This window comes from Sturnira hondurensis, unplaced genomic scaffold (genome assembly GCF_014824575.4).
Source record: "Sturnira hondurensis isolate 20B ecotype Veracruz unplaced genomic scaffold, ASM1482457v3 Scaffold0001872, whole genome shotgun sequence".
In the NCBI taxonomy this organism is placed as follows: Eukaryota; Metazoa; Chordata; class Mammalia; order Chiroptera; family Phyllostomidae; genus Sturnira; species Sturnira hondurensis.
In genome coordinates, this window is record NW_028074503.1 from 11,356,046 (window position 1) to 11,377,381 (window position 21,336).

The following is a 21,336-nucleotide window of genomic DNA, read 5'->3' on the forward strand; positions in this document are numbered from 1 at the left end:
TAGTCATTGAAGAGGTTTCATATGCACAGAGAATGCAAATTTTTAATTTCTAGCCTTCAAATATTTATTTGATATATATAGATATATACCTCAGTACCTGTATTTCTGAACTATTTCAAAGAATAAGATGAGATAGAAGCAAATGAAATGAAAAACAATTATACTAAAATTCTATGGTCAGGGAAAGCTATTATGAAAAAAATATCATATATTGATAGTTGAAATCCTAGCTCTCAAAGATGATATTAGTAGCTGGAGCCTTTGGGAAATGCTGAAGTTGTGAGGGCAGAAACCTAGTGCCTTATTAAAGAGGCCTCAGCGAGACCCCTAACCCCCTGTGAAGACACAATGAGAAGTCTGGGACTTGGATAAGACCCCTTACCTGGCCATTTTAGCACACTAATCTTGGACTTTCTGCCTCCCGAACTGTGAGAATAAATATCCATTGTTTGTAAGCTCCCCAGTGTGTAGTATTTTGTTATACCATCAGGAATGGACTAAGATACGCACTTTTCTGAGTTCTGTGAGTTTTCTAAAAGTTTACTGTACCAGCGGGTGGTCATGGAAACCCCCAAATTTGTAGCCAGCTGCTCTAAAGAGAGGGTGGTCCTGAGCACCACCACACTGTGGCTGGCAACTGAAGTGAGGGCAGTCTGTGGGGGCTGTGCCCTCTGACTTTGCAGTTTCTTGTGTGTGTTTTTTAACTCTTGGGTATTAAATGTGCCGTGCCACCACATGCCAAGTTACCACAAACTGAGCACACAAATGTCTTTTAATATGGGTGCAAATTATAGTATTGTATTCTGGTACCTCATCACTCCTGACAATGTCTCGGCCACAACATACACAACCAGACTGTCACCCATCACACTAAAGGTGGTTATGATGTTGTAACAGGGACAGGCCGAAATCAGGAGATAGTTTTTCTGTGTGTCTGAGTAGAGTTCCTGATGAACACAGGACTCATTTAAATGAATATTCTGTCTACCTTGTAATTTCAAAAGGACAGATAATTACACAAATTACTGTCAACCCAACTGGGCTTTAATTCCCCCTGATCAATCCTAAAAGAAAGGACAATGACCACTGTAAGGCCACCTGGCACTGTGACAAGTAGTGATAATATCTTACCACCTGGCTGTTTACAGAGGGCTTTCAGGTGTTTGGGGGAGAGGGGAAGGCAGTAACAGAAAGGCCCCATTTTAATCCTGGACGTGCAGCTTCAAAACTGAGTGATTATGGGAAAGTCTTATTTAACGTCTCCAAATTTAAGTTCCCCAACTGCAACTGTAAAATTAGAAAAATAAAACCTTTCCTGTCTGCCACACTGGTGTGCTTTATCAGCAAGATAATCCTTGTACTTGAACCCTGAAAGAGCAACTTAAAGTTGCCAAAGATAAGAATTAACATACTTTATCTTAAAGCTGTCCTATTTCAGAATTAAACTAATCTAAACTTAAGAAAAACAATGCAAGATTTTGAGTCAAAAGCTAGAAGTATTTTGACTAATTCTTTTTGCTTTTATCATTCATTGTTTTTTTTTTCTCCCTAAAGTGTGTTTTACATCATAAAAATCAACAAAGGTTATGGAAAGACATTTTCATTATTTTATATAGTACTGAAAATGAACATGACACTACAATAGTTTATATATTCCATTTCCCTTTTCTTTATAGCCTATTTCATTTTCCCTCAAACAGTTATTATTATCATGGCACCCAAATTTGAGATGTGTAGCTCCCTTAGGAGGTCAGGTGCACATGTTCTCTGTAAGCAAATAAATCAGACAGTGGGGGGTGCTATTTGGGTAAAGTTAACAGTGCTCCCCACAGCACACTATGCAAGTCACATTTGCAATATTTGTCACAACATCAGGGTCAGACTCAAAAACCCTGTTTAAGAGGCTGTTCGTGGTGCTGACACTTAATGCGGAAAGCTTCTGATAACTCACTAAGGTGAAGTGATAGCTAGTCTCTCTCTCTCTCTCTCTCTCATATCTAACTTTCTATCTCCGTTTATCCTGAAAAGCTCTGAGAAACAAACTAGAAATGCTCAGTAACTGAAAACAACTTCCTGCTTACGGCAGAGCACCTTATGCTAAGATCTATGCTTTGGAACACTATAACCCTGTAGATACCTCATTTATGCAACATTAAACTCTCTTTTTCTTAAAGAATGATAAGGTGGCCTTCCTGAAGGTAATAACTGAAGTAAAATTCCTACCATTTAAAGGAAGATGGACAGGACAATTGAGGTTCTTTTAATTATATGTATAACTAAAATAAAAATAATGATGTTATGCTATTCTGACTGCTTAGTCTCTTTATGTGACATTTAAGAAGTTTTTGATTATAAACACTAATATATAAGTATGTATGTATAATAACATCAGATATGTAAGTTTGTTGATGACTTCATCAATAGCATACAGATTAAGCAGTACTATATCAAGTCTTGGTGGTCTCAGTAATTCACTGTCTCTTTTTGAAAAAATTATTTTGATAAATGCAAAAAAATGTGACTATTTACCAGCTGTATTATAGCAGTCTCTCTTTCTTTGATTCTCTCTCTGGATAAAAAAATACTATTAAAATAGTGCTATGATTGTCTCTCCTCAGTGAGGCTGGTATGCTCCTCAGAGTTAAGAATCATGCTTTATTACAACAATCCTCAGCAGCTAGAATAGAGCATTTTATGTAGTAGGAACTCAGTATATACTTATTAATTGGACTGGGCCATTATCCCATCCTAAACCTTTCCGAAGTCTGGAAGGGCTATTCATTGTTCAACAAGCTCAGATTGCATTTCACTCACATTATACAATATTAGGTAAAACCATTTGCATTAACTAAATCTTGGCCTGAATTCAAGAATATTCCTTTCTCAAGGTCCCACACCTAGCAGAGGGTCTAGTTGCAGTTAGCATAATCCTAGTTTTCTATAACTGCTTCCAAACCACCATTCCTCCACACCAATGTAAAAATACTCTGAGTTTTATATCGATTAAAGAATATAATCACCCTTTACCTTCTCTCCCCCCATGGGGCTGCCATGTAATGATTTCCCGGTCGTTTGTCCATAGGAAGGGAAGACTTTGGCCCATGGGACTCAAACTTGTCTTCCTGTCTATGCCATGTTCTCTATAATTCTGCTTTTTTAAAAATTAATTTGGAGAGAGAGAGATCAGTTTGTCATCCCACTTGTTTATGCAGTCATCGGTTGCTTCTTACATGTGCCCTGATGGGCAACCGCGGTGTATCGGGCCGACAGTAACCTTGGTGTAAACTACCTGCAATTCCCTAAGTGAGCTGCCTGGCCAGGGCCGTCCTCGTTCTGTTTTATTTCAGTATCTATCTGGATGACCTATCCACATTTTAGTCTTAGAGTCTAGGCATTCATTCAAATCTAGTTAACTTTAATTCCCTGTCCCATTACCAATTCATACCCATGGACACCTTTGTCATTCCGTCATCACCTAGAATGGCACCATGGCTGAATTTTGAAACTCTTATATGATTCTCTGCCTGTAACCTCTGTGCCCTTTGCTTGCTCTGTTCTTACTACCTTTTCCACGTTATAACCACCCAACTAGGGTCTTGATCTTTCTTCTCAATCTTCACCGTATCACTAAAGATTTCCTGAAGCCTCTGTGCAATGTATATGCTTAGAGATTCCACCACCATATCTTCATTCAAACTCCTGTGTCTTCAATTCCAAGTTCTTAATTCATTTGGCACTGGACTCCAAGGGGCTCCTTCAAAAATATCTCAAATATGATGAATCCTGTTTCAAACTTATTTCTCAATCCATACTCTAGTTTTGGAGGCTGATACCAATAATCCTATTGTCAAGGTTGAAACCTGATATGTAGTTGAATGATTTTTTTTTACCATCTAGCCAAGAAATCCTGACTCTACCACACTGGGATAAAGGACCAAGACCCTTTAACAGCATAGTCTTCTGAGTCCAGTCTCAGTCATTAGGCCTTAAATTCTGATGAAATCAATGTTTCAGTCCACTTTGACCCATTAGCACCACACCACCATGCCACAGCAGACCAGTGGAAATCTCTGCTAATTTTAGTGGATTTTACTCACTGCTATGGTAGCTTTGTTACTCTTTGGATCAATTATTCATGACCTAAACCCTAACTCGTTAGTGTGATAGTAAGAGCCTTCATGTTGTGGCTCCCACCTGAATATAAGGCCTTCCCCCCCACCCCCCCGGCATCTGACCTCCCAACTTGATAAACTACCTGCAGTTCCCCAAGTGACACTGATTTTTGACACCTGCATGCCTTTTTGCCTATTGTTTTCACTACCTGAAGTATTCTTTCCCGAGTAACTTGTTCCTACCCTCCAAGACACAGTTCTGTTACTATCACCTTAGCAAGCTTTCTCAAATTTCCTTTAAGCTCCAAAGTTTCTTTAAGTTCCAAAGAATTCTGTGCTTAATTCAATAAAAGCAGTTGTTACAACTATTTTAAATTGTACCAGTTTCTTCACCATTGCTCAGTGAAGCTAATTAAGAGCAGGTGTTACCTTTTCTTTATTATGCTAAGAATCTCGCCTAGACTTCAAAATGAATGGATAATGAATGAATAAGTAATAATTTCCTTTATCCTTAACAAAGTAAATTAAAACATAAATGTCATTCTTTCATTTATTATTTTAGGAGTCACATCACTTCATTTGGACTTCAATCCGGCAAATGTTGAGTACTTATCAAGTTCTAGACTTTGTGACAGACCCTGGAAGTACTCCCATGAATGAGGTATTCTTCTCCCCCTCAAAGGCATTGCCACTTGGATCGGGCACCAAATATTTAAGCAAGACCACATAATATGACGTATAATACAATCTCTCCCTCAATCTTGTCTCCTTCCCCTTTGCTGTAAAATATACATGGGGTTTGTAATGTGCAGGCAAACAAGTGTGTGCAAGCAGACATTTCTATGCATAAATTCCTTTAATACCGAAGCTACTGAAAGAGTGTTCGAAAGCTGCATTCTCCAACTTTTCTCAATGCTCCTGCTCCTTTCATCATCATATTTAATCTTCAGCCTTCACTAATTTGCTGCTAACCACTCTCTCTGTCACTAATGCTATACTAATGGCCAAATTAAGAATGATATCAGAGTTTAAAAATTCAGCTATGGCTCCATTCTGGATGATGACAGAATGAGAACGTCCAGGGTATGGGGACACGGAATTGAAGCTAACTAGATTTGAATAAGTACATAGACTGTATAGTTAACATATTGGATAGGTCATCCAGATAGATATTGAAATAAAACACAACGACAGCGACCCTGGCAGGGTAGCTCAGTTGGTTAGAGCATCAGCCTGATACATGAAGGTTGCAGGTTCAGTCTCCAGTCAGGGCACATAAAAGAAGCAACCAACAGAGATCTCAAATAAACAACCTAAATTTACCCCTCAAGGAATTAGAAAAAGAACAACATAGAGCCAAAGTTAGAAGAAAGGAAATAGCAGAAATCAGTGAAATACAGGCCAGAAAAATAATAATAAAAGAGATCAATGCTAAAAGCTGGTTTATTGAAAAGATAAACAGAATTAACATATCTTTAGCTAGAATAAGAAAAAACAGAGAATATTCAAGTAAAATAGAAAATGAAAAAGAAAATATGACGCTGACACAATGGAAATAAAAACACTTATAAAAAGAATAATAAAAATCATATTATCATCTCAATATAGGTTAAAAAAAGCATTTGACAAAATCCAACATCTATTCATGACAAAAATTTTAACAAACTAGGACTAGAAGGAAGGAGCCTCAGCATAATAAGGACTGTACACAGGCATACCTCATTGTACTGTGCATCATCGGTATAATGTCTGGTGACGACCCTGCATCAAGCAAGTGTATTGGTGCCATCTTTCCAATAGGCTCAGATGATAGCATTCTTCCACAATAAGTTAATTTCATAATTAAGGACTGTACATTGTTTTTAAAAACATAATGCTATTACACACAACATACTACAGTATAGTATAAAAGTAACTTTCATATGAAGTGGGAATGCAAAAATTTTGTGTGACTCACTTTTTTTTTCTGATATTTGCTTTACTGCAGTGGTCTGGAATACAACCTGTGATATTTTTGAGGTATGAATGTATCACAAGCCCGCAGCTAATATCATTCTCAATGTTGAAAAGCTGAAAGTGTTCCCTAATATGAAGAACCAGATGCCACTTCTATTCAACATAGTACTCAAGAGTCCCAGCCAGAGTAATTAGGCAAAGGGAAAAAATGCATCCAAATAGGATAGGAAGACGTAAACTAGTTTCTAATAGCCACATGCAAAAAAGTGAAATGAGACTCCTATTTAATACCACTCATGAAAATAAAATTGAAATAGATTAGTCTTAAATGTAAGCCCTATAACTTAAAACTCTTAAAAGAAAATATAGGAAAGAAAAGAAAAGAAAAAATAGGAAAAATATCCTCGACATTGGTCTTGGTATGATTTTTTTCATATGACACAGAAATCATATGAAACAATATAAAAGCACATAAATAAAAATATAGCAAATTAAAAAGCTTCTACACAGCAAAAGAAATAAGTTGAAAGACAACCTACCACATGGGAGAACACATTTGCAAACCATATGACTAATAGGGTGTTAGTATTCAAAATATATAAATAATTAATACAATTCAGTAGCAAAAAAGAAAAAAAGAATAGTTACATTGAAAATTCACAAAGGGCCTGTGAACCAGAGGATCGAGGTTCGATTCCCAGTCAGGGCACATGCCTGGGTTGCAGGCCAGTTCCCGGCAGGGGACACACCAGAGGCAACTATACACTGATATTTCTCTGCCTGTCTCCTTCCCTTTCCTTCTAAAGATAAATAAATAAAATAATTTTTTAAAAAAATTCACAAAGGACCTGAATAAACATTTTTCCAAAGAAGATACACAAGGAAGACATACAAGTGGCCAACAGATAAATGAAACGGTGCTCAACATGACTAATCATCAAGGAAATGCAAGTCAAAACAACAGTGAGATATCAGTCACCTCACATTGTTGGAATGGATTTTATAAAAAAATAAAGCACCCATGGACAAAGACAGTTGGGACAGGAGGACGGAATGTGGAAGGCTGGGGGTGGGTAGGCCAGGGGAGAGTAAAAGAGAGAAAGTGGGCACAACTGTAATTGAACAAGAGTAAAAAAAAATCAATTAAAAAACACAAGTGATTAGTGTTGGTGCAGATGTGGAGAAAAGACAACACTTATACATTGTTGTTGGGGATGTAAATTGGTATAACCATTATGAGAAATAGTATGGATATTCCCAAAAAAACTAGAAATACCATATGATCCAGAAATCCCACTTGTAGGTACACATGTGGATAAAATAAAACCAGTATTTCAAGGAGCTATCCACACTCCCATGTTTACTGCAGCCTTAATAGGCAACACATGGAAACAACCTAAGTGTCTATCAATGGATGAATAGAGGAAAATTCATATATTTATATGGATGAATAGAGCAAGTATTCATGTATTTATACATAGATATGAATATGAATACTATTCAGCCATGAGAAAGAAGGAAATTCAACCATATGCAACAAAACAGATGCACCTAGCAGACATTATGCTAAATGAAATAAGCCAGATAGAGGTAGACAAATACTGTACAATCTCATTTATTTCCGAATCTGAAAAAAAAAATAGAGCTCGTAGAAAGAGTAAAATGGTGATTACCAAGGGGCAGTGGAGTTGGGGGGATGAAAAGGAGAGATGCTGGTCCAAGGGTATAAGTCTTCAGTTTTAAGATGAATGACGTGTGGGGATCTAATGTATTACATAATAGCTATAGATAATAATGCTGTATTATATATTTTCAATTTGCTAAGAAAGTAGATCTTAAGCATCCTTACCATATACATGCAAAAAAAATAACTGTATACCCATATCAAATCATCACATTGTACATTTAAAATGTGTATAATTCTATTTATTAATTATACTTGAACACATAAACTTATGTTAAATGATTTTCATTTAATTTGTATAGTATTATCAATTATTACTATAGTTTATGTGCCATAGATAATGTATATAGAAATAAATATGTTTAGCTCAACCAGGTTATACTTTTCATGTCATATAAGTTTCTATATTTCAATCTAATTGAATGTCATGCTCTATTAGCAATATGGGAGATTTCCTCATGAAGCAATTATAGATTTTGCTTTATATTTGTAGGTCATGTTATTCAGTGCATATAGACTCATAATTACTGAATGAGCATTTTGGTCACAATATGTTTTATATATGATAATTCTCTCCTATGTATTATTTTACAGTTAATGTTATCAACACTTGTCCTTTTTGTTAGACTAAACTAATTTTACATTTCATCATCAACTATTCTGGCTTATTTTTTAGTGTGCATGTAACCTTTACAGAGCAATAATTAGAATGATTTTGCTGTTTTCAATCCATTCTGATTTAGTAATTTAATTAATTTATAAGATAGTTGTATTTATTCTTGCTTCTTTTGTCTTACTTCATGCTTTCTGTGTTGATATTACCTTCCTACTTTTGTCATTATTACTTTTTTTGGTATATCAACTTTGGTTTTATTTTATTGCTTTTAATAACATAAAGTGTCAAAATTCTACTTGTATTATATCACTGTTTCAAATTCTCATCTAAATGTGCTTTTATATTAGTAATACAGATAAACAATGAGAGATAAACTTGAGAACGTAGGTTTAAGATGTATCATGAAGACCCAGTGGAAAAGTTTACACTTAATTTGTAAACAGGTAGGAGACATAAAGAATTTTTGAGGAGGAGTGCAATGTGGTTAGAGATGGGCTGTAGAAAAATCAATGAGACAGCATTATGTAGGATTAATTGAAGTTAAATGAAAGTACAAGTTGCAAATGTATTTCAAAAAAGCACTTCTATAATTAAAGAGAAGTGGTGAGAAGGAGTGAAGATTATAGACTTAACAGCAGCTGATGTCAAATTGGGTGTGATATGCACATAAAAGAAATATATATGTGTGTGTATATATATGTGTATATGTATATATATAGTGGTAAATTATTAGATGACTGAAAAAATATTATGGTGGCATTTATAATAAATTATTTGATGACTGGCTTCATTAGAAGATGATTTTGGGGGCATGGTATAAACTATATAAGAGGAAACAAGTACCTAATAACCCACCGTGCAAAAATAGAGTTTGGGAGAGGGAATAAAAATCAAGGAGAAAATTGGACAGTCACCCACTGTATTGTCAGTTGAAGCAAAGGCAGCTCACAAAAGCTTTAAAAGAAAGTGTTGGAGAACATCTGAAGACGGAATCTGGGTGTAGAGTTGTTACAGCAGATCTCAGCACTTAAAAAAAATTCAGCTTGTTGACTAGGGGCAGGCCATGGAGAGGCTCTGCAGACCCCACATTTGAGAGCTGGGAGTATAAGCTCCACATATTCAAGAATGTTCTGCTTTCATCCTGTACTTAGTTTCTAGTTTCATACAATTGTGGTTGGAAGGTACATGGTTTAATTTCAATCTTCTTAAGTGTGTTAAGACCTGTTTTCTAACCCAATATGTGTCTATCCTGGAGAACATTCTGGGTGTGCTTAAGAAGAATGTGTCTTCTGCTGCTGTTGGATTGAATATTCTATATATGCCTGTTTTGTTCTAACGTGCAGTCCAAGTCCAATGTTTCCTTATTGATTTCCTGTCTAGATGGCTTATCCATTGTTGAAACTGAGATATTGAGGTCCCCTCCTATTATTGTATTGTTTTCTATTTCTCCCTTCATATCTGTTAGTATTTTGCTTATACATTTAGGTGCTACTCTGAAATTTAATCTTAAACAACTGCATTTACAAATCATAGGCAGTAAAAACTCTATGACATTAAAAAAATATGTCATTTAAAGATATCTGACATGAATTGTCTACTGAAAAAGACTACCATTAAGTCCAAAACCACATATTATCTAAACCATATATTATCTAAAGTTTGTGTATATTTTTCTTAAACTATTGTATTAGCTATTTATATATCTAATTCTGTGGTGTGTTTGCACAGTCCTCAATTAATTCCACTGTGGCTTTTATAAAGTCTTATGTTAAACATTTCCTTCAAATGATCCATAACTGTGATCAGTTCTTTTGTCCAGAGGGGACACCCCCCAGAACAGTGACATCACATACACAGTGGTATCTAATAAGACTCGTTTCTCTGGCCTGACCCAGGTATCTCAATAGGTTGGAGTACTCTCCTAATAAACCAAGGTTGTAGATTTGATCCATGATGGGCACATGTGAGAATCAACCAATGAAAGCTTAAGTGGAACAATAAGTTGATGTTTCTCTCTCGTCTCTCTCAAATCAATCAATAAAATAAAATTATTTTAAATATGCTTTCCATAACACACATATTTATAAATTTTTATCTCATCCAATTTCTAAACAAGGGTGAGAAAAGGTTTTCTATGAAGGAGTGCTTTGTCTTTCTACTCTTTAATACTGATTACTGACCCTAAACAGTGTCACTAATGATGAGATACAGGCTCTAAACATGTTCAAACTCTGTGCTTCTGATCACATGAGATGAATGTATAACAAACTGCTAACCGAGCACTGACAAAAGAAAATTGCACATAAATTCAAGGTTATTTGAGAAGCATTATTGAAATATGTAGCAGACTCCTTTAATTGCTAGGAAGCAATAGACAATTTAACCATTTTCACCTAGAGGGAACAGCCTGAATAGTAAATTTCTCACTTGTTCTCAGGAAGAGAGAGTGAGCAGGAAGAGTCGGCTCCTGCTGGCTCAGGTGTCAGGCTGGCGGAGTATGGAACGTGTCTCTGACAGGCTGCTGCTTGTAGCCATTGCCATGCATATTGACGTCAAAATCACCAGGTGAGAATATGTGTATCCACTTATTCATTCAGTTATTGAACGAGTGTGGATTGAGTGCCTCCCTGTACCAGGTTTAGTTCTGAGCTTTTAGGACACAGATTGTGACAGAAACTCTCCTATCTTTGTAGTGTTTAAAATGTACCACAAGGGTATTTCAGAAAATAAGATCTAAATAAGTAAAAATTAATGAAAAAAAACAAGGTCAGATAGAGATTGTCACTAAGGGAAAAAAAAGAGAGAGTATGCAAAGCATCCAAGGTACACTTCAGAATGGGAAGACAGGGACAGGCTTTGGGATGAGAAAAAATACAAATCTCAATTACCAAGAGGCTAGTTATACAGGGCTTTTTCTTCGTCTCTCTCCTGCTGACCATATTTTGCCATTTCACTAATTATTATTGTTCCATTAAGTGTTGAAATGCTAGTCAATAAATGATTATTGAGATCCCACTGTGTTCTCAGCACCAGTACGACTGGAAAATGTGGTTGAATTCAAACAACTAATTCTACTGCTGTGATAAAATACGAGACGGGGAATGATGCTTGTCAGTAAATAACTTAAACCCTCGTGTTTTGAGGGGCACATTCGAAGCTGAGCTTTCCCAGCCAATTCACACTTCGCCTCTCTGAGACCCGGCCATCAGAGTTTCACCTCCTCCAGGAAGAGGCGTCATTTACTGCCACTAGATGGCGCCAGTTATTTTCCTATTTAGACCAACAAAACAAAACCTTTTTCTATGTAAGGGCTAAATCTTAAATGGAAGAATGTTACTTAGCACTATTATTAATAAAAGTATTGTTATTTTATTAATATTTATCTTATAGGCAAGACCAGAGCTAGCAATAAAAACTGCATGTTCATTCACTCACATACCTATATATTCAATGTATATCTATCACAAATAATCTTTTAAAAAATGTATTATCGAGGTCTTTGGAAACATAAATAAAAGTAATTGAGTATAGTAAGTATATATAGTAATTGAATATATAAATACCAGGATCAAAAGTAGCTGATAAAAGTATATTATGATATACCCATGTGTCTCTCAAAACTGAGTAATATAAATATATTGAAAAATCCATGGCATTTATTATTACAATTAAATGTGAAAATGTGAAAGTGGATAAGAATCACTTAAGTGATTTAAACTACTTAATCTATATCACTTAGTCATATCTATATAAAATTCTAATATGTATATTTTTGCAAAACAATAAAAATTCAGATCTGAAAATATATATTTTTTCACATAATTTTCCTGTTTCTAACTAGTAAGTTCAATTAAAACATATGCAAATTGTTTCTAAAGAAAAAGAACACAAAATAGTCTCATTTTTCAAACAAGTGATTAGTAAATATTCAAAGTATGTTTATTCAGAAACAAAATGTAAATATGCTCACATCTCTCATTAAAAATGTAAAAATGGCTCTAGAATAAATATAATGTATACTTTTTTCTTTAAATTTTTAAATTATAAATGACATTAAGTATTATCTTATATATTATTTTGCAGTGTGCAGCATAGTGTTCAGACATTCATATAATTTACGAAGTGATCCTCTGATAAGTCTAGTCCCCACCTGGCACCACACACAGTTATTACGATATTATTAACTATATTGTCTGTGCTGTACTTACCTCCCTGACTATCTTTTAACTGCCAACTTGCAGTTTTTAATTCCTTCACCCTTTCCACTCGGCCCCCCAATCCCTTCCTCATCAGGCAATCACCAGTCTGATCTCTGTATCTATTAATATGTCTGTTTCTGTTTGTTCACTTATTTTGTTCTTTAGATTCCATATATAAATGAAATCATATGGAATTTGTTTTTCTCCGTTGACTTCTTTCATTTAGCTTAATGCCCTCTACGCATATCAACAAGTCTCAAAGTGTAAGATTTCATTTTTTTACACTCAAGTAATATTCCATTTATATATGTAGCACATCTTCTTTATCCAATCATCTACTGATGGGTGCTTGGGTTGCTTCCATATCTTAGCTATTGTAACAGTGCAATGAACACAGGGGTCCATATAACCTTTCAAAAATATAACTTTTTATAACCCTAGAAATCCAAACTAGGGTTTTGGATTTCTTCAGATAAATACCCAGAAGTGGAATTGCTGGGTCATAAAGTAGTTCTATTTTTAGTTTTCTGAGGAGCCTCCATACTGTTTTAAAGAGTAGCTGCCTCAGTTTTCAATTCCACCAACAATGCGTGAGGGTCCCCTTTTCTCCACATCCTCACCAATACTTGTTGTTTGTGGATTTATTGATGATGATAGCCATTCTAACCGGTGCAAGGCGATACCTCATTGTGGTTTCAACTTGTATTCCTCTAATGATTAATTAAATGGAGGATCTTTTCATATGTCTGTTGGCCATTTGTATGTCCTGTTTGGAGAAGTGTCTATTCAGGTCCTTTGCCCATTGTTTAAATTGGATTGCTTCTTGTTGTTGTTATTGTTTGTGTTTTGGGGAGGTGTGTAGTTGTATACATTCTTTTTTTTCATTTTTAATTACTTAGTGTATGTTTTCTATTAGCATTTAGTTCCCTTCCACAATCCTGCACTGTTGTCCACATCCATGAGTTCTTTTTCTTTCTTGCTCAATCCCTCCACCCCACTGTACTTTTAAAGCAATAGCTTTCCAGATTAAATAAAGCACAATGTTAAAATGAGGGCACATATAAAATGCATTGAAAAGTACATGTTGTATGAATATATTATAATTACTTAAAAGGAAAAATGTAAAGTTACACTTATTATGCTGACAGATTTATTTTTAAATTTTGAACATCTTTGCTAATTCAGGATGCCAAATGAATGCTTCAAACTCCCTGCTACTTTGACTCTCCTGGTATTTCCTTCATTCTAAAATAGTCAAAAAAAATACTCACTTGAATATCTGCCAGTGTTTTCTGCCTCCTGGTAATGAGAGTTCTGTATCTCTGTTCTTCCTCAAACAGCCTCTCTTCACAGGCTCTCTTCTCACTCATGAGATGGTCATAAACAGCTTGTGTTTGTTCCTTTTTAAATTTTATAGTTAAAAATTGCTCCCTGTTAAGAAAGAATAGCAATTACCACTAATCAACTTATATTTTATTTCCTAATATATACTTATGATACATTTTTAAAGACCCAATATTGAAAAATCTTGGAACTGGAGGGCTTTGGGAAATTTTCCCAGTCCCTTTGATAACCTCCACAGAGCTACACCTAAGAGATCCAAGTGCAAGAAAATCTCTGATAAAATCCAGTGGATTCTCTTGGATGTTGACCCACCATGCCTCTATTTTGTTGGCATTCCAAAAGACTTCCTCCTCCATGCAGCATGTAAGTCCAAACACTCATTCTGGTTAGATTAAGCCAATCAGCTCGATGGCTGATTATCCAGGAATAAGAATATACATTACAATAGCTCAGTAAGATGCAAGGCAAAGACCTAATTGCATGTGGAGGAGACTCACAACCACTAAGTGTAACCAAGGAATCATGTTTTCAAATTTGCTGACAAAGGTGTAGTGGAGAGAGAAAAAAATGAGTACGTAGTGTTGAGCTGCTGAATCAACCAACCCTGTAGCTTACCTTACTCATAGCCTCCAGTTCTATATTATACATTCATCTATTGTTTAAGCAGGTGTGCAAATGTGTTTGTGTGAGCATGCATGTGGATGCATGCATGTACATGTCTGTGTGTATTTTGTCATATGTAACTAAGTACATTTTGACAAAGAGGTAAAATAATTTTATGCTGAAATTGGTAGTAAAGTAAAAAACAATAGTAGTAGAATAAACATCAAAAAGTGGTTAATACAATAATGAAAAAGTAAATATGCTTTAGAAATAATTTCTAGAGTTGATAAGCAACTCATAATCTAGAATAAGCAGAGCTGCAAAAAGTCAGTACAGCCTTTTACCCACAACTGTTTTCATTTCTACTGGTATAGAAAATTGAATCATTTGCACAGTTAGCTAGAAAGACAGCAGGACTAAAATTTTTGAGGGGCTAAAATGTTAAAGTGCTTTGAATGTAATATCTCATTTAATATAACCACAACTCTATGGAAGAATAATTATTACAGCAATTTACAGATGAGGAACCTGAACTTCAATGTAATCAGTTTGTGTAAGCTAATTAGTAAATGACCAACAATTCAAATTCAGTTCCATCTGGCTCTGTTTGATTCAGCAGCTCTGCATTCAAATACTCATTTTTTTCCTCTCTCCACTATGACTGTTAACAGTGAATTTGAAACTGTGATTCTTTATTCACAATTTACATGCAAACTTCTCCTGCTACATGAAATGAGCCACTCTCTTTTCTTCTGCCTTGTCCTTGGTTTTTCTGCTTCATCATTTACACAAATAACATCCAAAATTCTTATGTAGTGTCCTATATACCATAAGCATTCTGTGATCTTGACATTCTGAAGCATAGTGAATCAATTCACACAGGGAGGAGCAGGCATGACCAAAGACAAAACTCTCATACTTGCTCCCAGCAAACATCACTATATCTTGATCCCATATACTTTATTCTCTACACTAAGTATTTTAATATTAGATTGTATTCAATAGAGCATTGTATTAATTTCATATGTGTTATGTACACTACATGTGTTTCCTTTCTCGTGGTGATAAAGGACCAACACTGGAGTCCTACGTGTCTGGGTTTAGACTCCTTTGCTTTCTAGGTAAGAAACAGTTGTAAAAACACTCGTTAACTATTATTTTTACCAATACATTTCAATTGTTTTGCATATGCAAGGTTTGCCTCTCTGAAAATATCTTCAGACACATAAAGATACACTTCCCCGCTTAATATTCTTTGTTCTTCTTGGCGCTTGGCTCTAGGCTCACTATGGGTTCTTAATAAATAATGACTAACTTGACATGGGCATCACCTATTGAAAGTACCAATAGTTTATCCTCAAGTCATGTGCCACTTAACAATGTATATGCCCTGAGGAATGTGTTGTGAGGTGATGATGTCATTGTGCACACATCAGCAAGTGCACTCACACAAAGCTAGACGGCACAGCTGACTACATACACATCTGGGCTAGATGCTGGAGCCGGTTGCCCCTACAACTTGTCCAGCATGTCACTGTGGGAAACAGCTGGAGATTAAATCAGGCACGAGGGAAAATGAGATGATCAAGAAAGATGTATGAGGCTGTCAGCGAAGACGGCACACTTTTTTACAGAAAACTTTGCTTTATAAGTAGGGAGAGTACACTCCAAAATAATTAAAAGTGTGCTATGATAAATACATAAACCAGTAACAAAGTCACTTATTTTCATTATAAGTATTATGTACTCTACATAACTGTACACACCATACTTTTATATGACTGGCAACACAGTAAGGTTGGCTTGCACTGGCCTCACCAAAAACACATGAATAATGTGTTGAGCTAGACATCAGTGATGGCTACGACATACTGGGCAATAAAAAGTTTTCAGGTCCATTATAGCCTTAGGAAACCATAGTAGTACTTGGGGTCAGTGGCTGACTAAAACATTGTTTTGCAGTGCATGACTACACAGGTACTGTGTGTGATTATCTGCAATAATCTTTCTTTCCAATCCTAGTTTAGGGACTCAATATGGATGGCTGAAATAACACTTTGGAACAGGATGGACTTAATCTGGAGCTTGCTCTACCACCAGTTAGCTCTACCACCAGTGTGTGATCTGAAGGCAATCATTGAGTTGCCCTGAACGTATGTTTTAGCAGTCATATGGGAATGTTATAACCAAATTCAAGAATCTGTTGTAAGAACTGGAGTTAAGGTACATAGGTTTCCTTGCAGAGCACCTGGCAAGTTAGGAAGATAATCAATGGCAGCTTTAAATATTACTTGCCATTATCTCTGTTAATAGATCTGTAAGCAAGGCCACAAGTGCTGACTCTTCTTTTTCTTTTTCCTCTGGAAAGGCAGATTTTGTCAGGTTGGGAGAGGGAATTAATTCACTGGTACATGAATTAATCCACTTTTGTCTCAAGAGCAATATAACCTAGCCACGGGGTGGAAGAAAATGTTAGGATTGAGGTGGTAAGAATCCTGAAAAAAAAATCTCCAGTTCACAAATTAGATCTTTTTCAGTTTAATGTGAATTATATCATTGTAAGCTGATACCTTTGAGCTCCAAAATATTCTTACAGATAACAAACAATGTAGATGAATATCTTTCACAGTCTACCACATTCCCTTGCTTTCTTACATGATTACTGAATATGATTTAGTCTTTTTCTGCTCAAGCTACACAATCATTTGGAAGAGAAGCTTTTACCCTATGGTAATCACTACACAAATCCTTTTTGAGTGCACTGATGTGACTCCACTAAGGTATATGGCATTAGGCTGTGCACAAATGTCTCTCTGAGACCTTACTCCTTGAGTGGTATGATTTTACTAATGACGTATTAGCCTCCTATATTTAAATCCAAGCATAATTCCTAAATGCGACCAATGCGCATTCCTTCAACAGCCCTCCAAGCCCTGTTATAGTGCAGTAGTAAATAAGAACTAAGAGGGAGAAAATGAAGAATATGTAAGTTCTAAGGGAGAGCATAGGGGTACACTAAGGCTCTCAGAGCTTGACTATTCTTCAAGGGAAAGGCCTTACTAACCCTTTGTCACATGCAGCCCTGATAACACAGAGAGTGGAAAAGAGGCTTTTGAATAAATGACGTGAGGCTTTGTAGAACATCTATTTCTAACCTCTCACCTCAAAACTTATCAGAAAAGTTTGAGTGAAAGTCTTTATGTTATGAACTATGTCAGTAAGTGAGAAACACTAAAATTTTGGGGAAGGTTCATTAATATCATAAGAAAGAAAAGTTTTTATACTTGGAAAGAGAGAAGCATTCCCAGTTATTCAAATTAAACCAAGGGGGAGGAGCAGTAAAAAAAGAAAAGCAATTTATCATTTTGTTTTTAAACCAAAATTGTCACATAGCACATCAAACCATGATGGAAAATACAAATTATTTTTAAATGTGGAAATTTTATTTTATCTCTTTTATAAATAACACATATGTAATAGTTTGATACAATTTAAGTACTTACTTCAAATTGTCCAGTATCTCATTAAAATTGTTCTTTTCCTCTTCTTTTTCTTCCAGGTCCTTATTCAATGTACTTATTTTTGTATGATAAATCATTGTTTTACTTCTAGCTGTCTCTATTTCATTAAATATCATTGAGTACTTTTCCTGGAAAGCAAATCCAGAGATGTTTTATTTTTAAATCTTTGGGATTTAGAGGCCCAAAGATAATTATGTTTGGCTATATGAAAAATTAAAAGCAAATAGTGACTTCTTTTTAATGCAAGCACTAAATTATTTTCATATTATTTTTGTCATTGTTTCATCTTATGAGATTTTGTAAAAGATGGGTTAGAACTATCTATCCTGTTTCCCTCACCTCTCTTCCTCTCTCTCTCCAACTCCCTCTCTCCCTGCACTAGTCTGTCCTCACTCTCCCATGCACACATACCTTAGAGTCACAGCTTCCCAAGATGCCAACATAATGGTTACTGGTTTTCAAACATGTACAGTGAAGGTGGGGAAGGATATATATTGTTCTGGCCTTTAAAAAATCATTGATATTTAACTCCATTGCAATTTCCCAAATAGCCCCATGCAATTCCAGGTTGGAGATTCGATTTTTGCACAATCCCTTCATATCTGCTGGTACATATATTAACTGACTAATTTACTGACTGGGTGACTATTCCCTGTGTCTGGCATTGCTTCTAATTAGTGCTTCCTTTCTCACTGAGTCCACAGATCCCAACTACTCCATACTCTTATTTTTTTTCCATTTGCCTCCATATGCAGCCCAATTCTGTCTCCACTCGGATTTCAAGAATGGCTAATCTTTCATATTTATTTTCCTATGAAAATCTGTTGTTTGTCCAAGATTTTGAACATTGGATACAGTATTTGAATTTACCTATCCTTCGTGTTTTCTTTCTTTTTCTGGAAGTTCTAGAATTTTTTCTACTGATAAATGAAGGTTGTTTTTTTGTTTGTTCATGTTGTCTGTTAATACCAGAGTATGAACAGGGAAAAGTATGAACTAAAGTAAGCAGGTAGGAGTCAGAGAGAACGGGCAATTCTCAATACAACGTGCTATATTTATCATGAAAGTTGACTTTCAGGGGAGATTTCATTATTCATGCCTTAATCTTTTTTTTTTTAATCAATGTGTGGTTCTCTCTCTCATACCCCCTCTGGGGGACCTGGCCGGCAGCCCAGGCATGTGCCCTGACTTGGAATCAAACCAGAGACCCTTTGCTTCACAGTCTGGCACTCAATCCACTGAGCCACACCAGCCAGGGTGCATGCCTTAAACTTGAATGAAGATTCTCACGGGAAACTAAGAAGACTTCAGAAGCAATGGTGTCAACCACTTACAATGGTGACCAATTCGGCACGCTAAAAGTGGTGCCAGAGGATTCCACACTAAAGGAAAGAAAGAAAGTGTGCTTCCTGCAGACAGCAGTGAAAAACGAAAGTTGTATTTTGGTACCTTTAATAGGTACCATCAGTGAGGCTTTGTAATTGTGAGGAGTGTGTCCATTTCCATGGCATCAAAAATATCAGAGACATCCCCACATTGATTTGAGTCTGGACAGAAAAAACTGTTAGGTGCCACATGTCAAAAGTGTTAAGTGCCACATGTCAAAAAAGACGAACCTAAATGTTCATCTCTGAGTGAACAGCAGCTTGAGGACTCCGAGAGCCCTTTGTAAGTCTTTTGATGAGTGCTGACACATCACCAGAGCAAATAGAAACGGAAGCATAAAACGGTAAATTTATAACTTGACTATTTGGGGGGTTATTTTTTTTTCTCTAGCCTGGGTGACAAAGGTTTCAGCAATTTGGAGGCTTTATATCCAAAGGTACTTTCATGTCCAGACTTGGAAAGGTCTAGAAATCTGAATTGCAGTTAATTAATATTTTATTATACAACACTTTTCACTATTCCCTTATCTGAAAAACTTTCAAATCACACATGTTTAAAAAAATTAAGTAATAAAAATGCTATTCAGATTCTAAATTTTAATGTAAATTATATTTTAATTTTATGAAGATTTAATAAATATGGTATGTTATCTACATGTAATAAGTTCAAATTCTATACCTAAGATTTAAATAGGGGTTAAAATAGTAAAAATTTATTAGCACTGTTCAGCTTGGCACATGACTGAAATGCTTATGCATAGTAAAGAGAATCTGTGTCAGAGCTCAGTTCTTAGATGACAGAAAATGGCACCTGTAGTATTGATTGTATACCAAACAACATAATGAGCACTTAATAAATGCTATTAGTGATGTTTGATATTGCGACAGTTTGCATGTTTCTTTAAAATGAGGTTCACATTAAAATGGGGTTCTTTAAAATGTGGGCATGGCCCACGAGGTGGTTCTTCATCCAGGCATTGCCTGTCTCACTAGCTCCATCTCTGTTCACTTTCGTGACAGGGGCTCTGCTCCTGGACCGTGCTGAACTGCTTGCCATTCCACAAACACACAGCATTCTCCTGTGACCTCTTTGCTTTGCAAACATAGTGTCTGTTTCTAGAAGGCACTTACCTTTTCTTCAAGGTAAAAATTATGTACTACTACTACCAATAATAATAATAATAATAAATACAAAGAGAAGCCATTGTTAAGTATTCCCAGTGCCAATTATTATTCTTTTAGGAGTTTTATGGATATTGTCTCTATTCTGTTCAATGTTATCGCAACCTCCATTTTTTCCATTAGTCTTCCCATTTTTAGACAAAAACTTTTCTGTAAAACCTTCCCTGCTCCCCTCAGTTGATTTCAGTTCCCTCCTCCAGGACCCTCTCACACGTTACATGGCTGCCGTGGCTCTGCACACAATATATTACTGTCTGTTTCTTTGCTCCCCAACAAAACGATGTGCTTCTTGAGTTAACCAAGTTCTCCTTTTACTCCCCAACCCCTGCAACTGCCAACAATATTTAATGTATTTAAAGCACCCAATAGTAATTGGAAAGACAAACTTATTTAAAGGACAAATAACAGTAACCCTTCTCTAACCATCTGGCTTCTAGCGCACTCTGTACTATTGGGCACACACGCACAAATAGTGGCCAGCCATATTTTTGGCACTTGTTTATATTTCTTAGATATGCCAACTTTGGCAATTTTTAGTTAATATTTTTGAAGTTAATAGTCAGATATGGATGTAAGAACTGTGGTGGCTTCCTAATGCAGTGATGAATACTTATGTTTTATCTTTTGTGATCTATGACAAGTGATTTGTTGTCAATAACAATAGTATGCTAAGTAGTAGCAGCTGGTGCGAATATTTTGTCCTCATTTTAAAGGAAATACTTTTCATGTTTCAT

At 35.7% G+C, this 21,336-nt stretch overlaps 1 protein-coding gene across 1 annotated transcript in view; it reads right to left on the reverse strand.

Moving 5' to 3' along the window:
- CCDC178 (coiled-coil domain containing 178) overlaps positions 1-21,336 on the reverse strand; it is a 305,267-nt gene that overhangs the window by 178,669 nt on the left and 105,262 nt on the right. Inside the window, exons 16-17 of the mRNA XM_037036942.1 lie at positions 18,018-18,163; positions 13,839-13,998 (exon numbers count right to left, since the gene is read on the reverse strand). Coding sequence (XP_036892837.1) covers positions 13,839-13,998; positions 18,018-18,163 — 306 coding nt within the window. The remainder of the gene's footprint in view (positions 1-13,838; positions 13,999-18,017; positions 18,164-21,336) is intronic.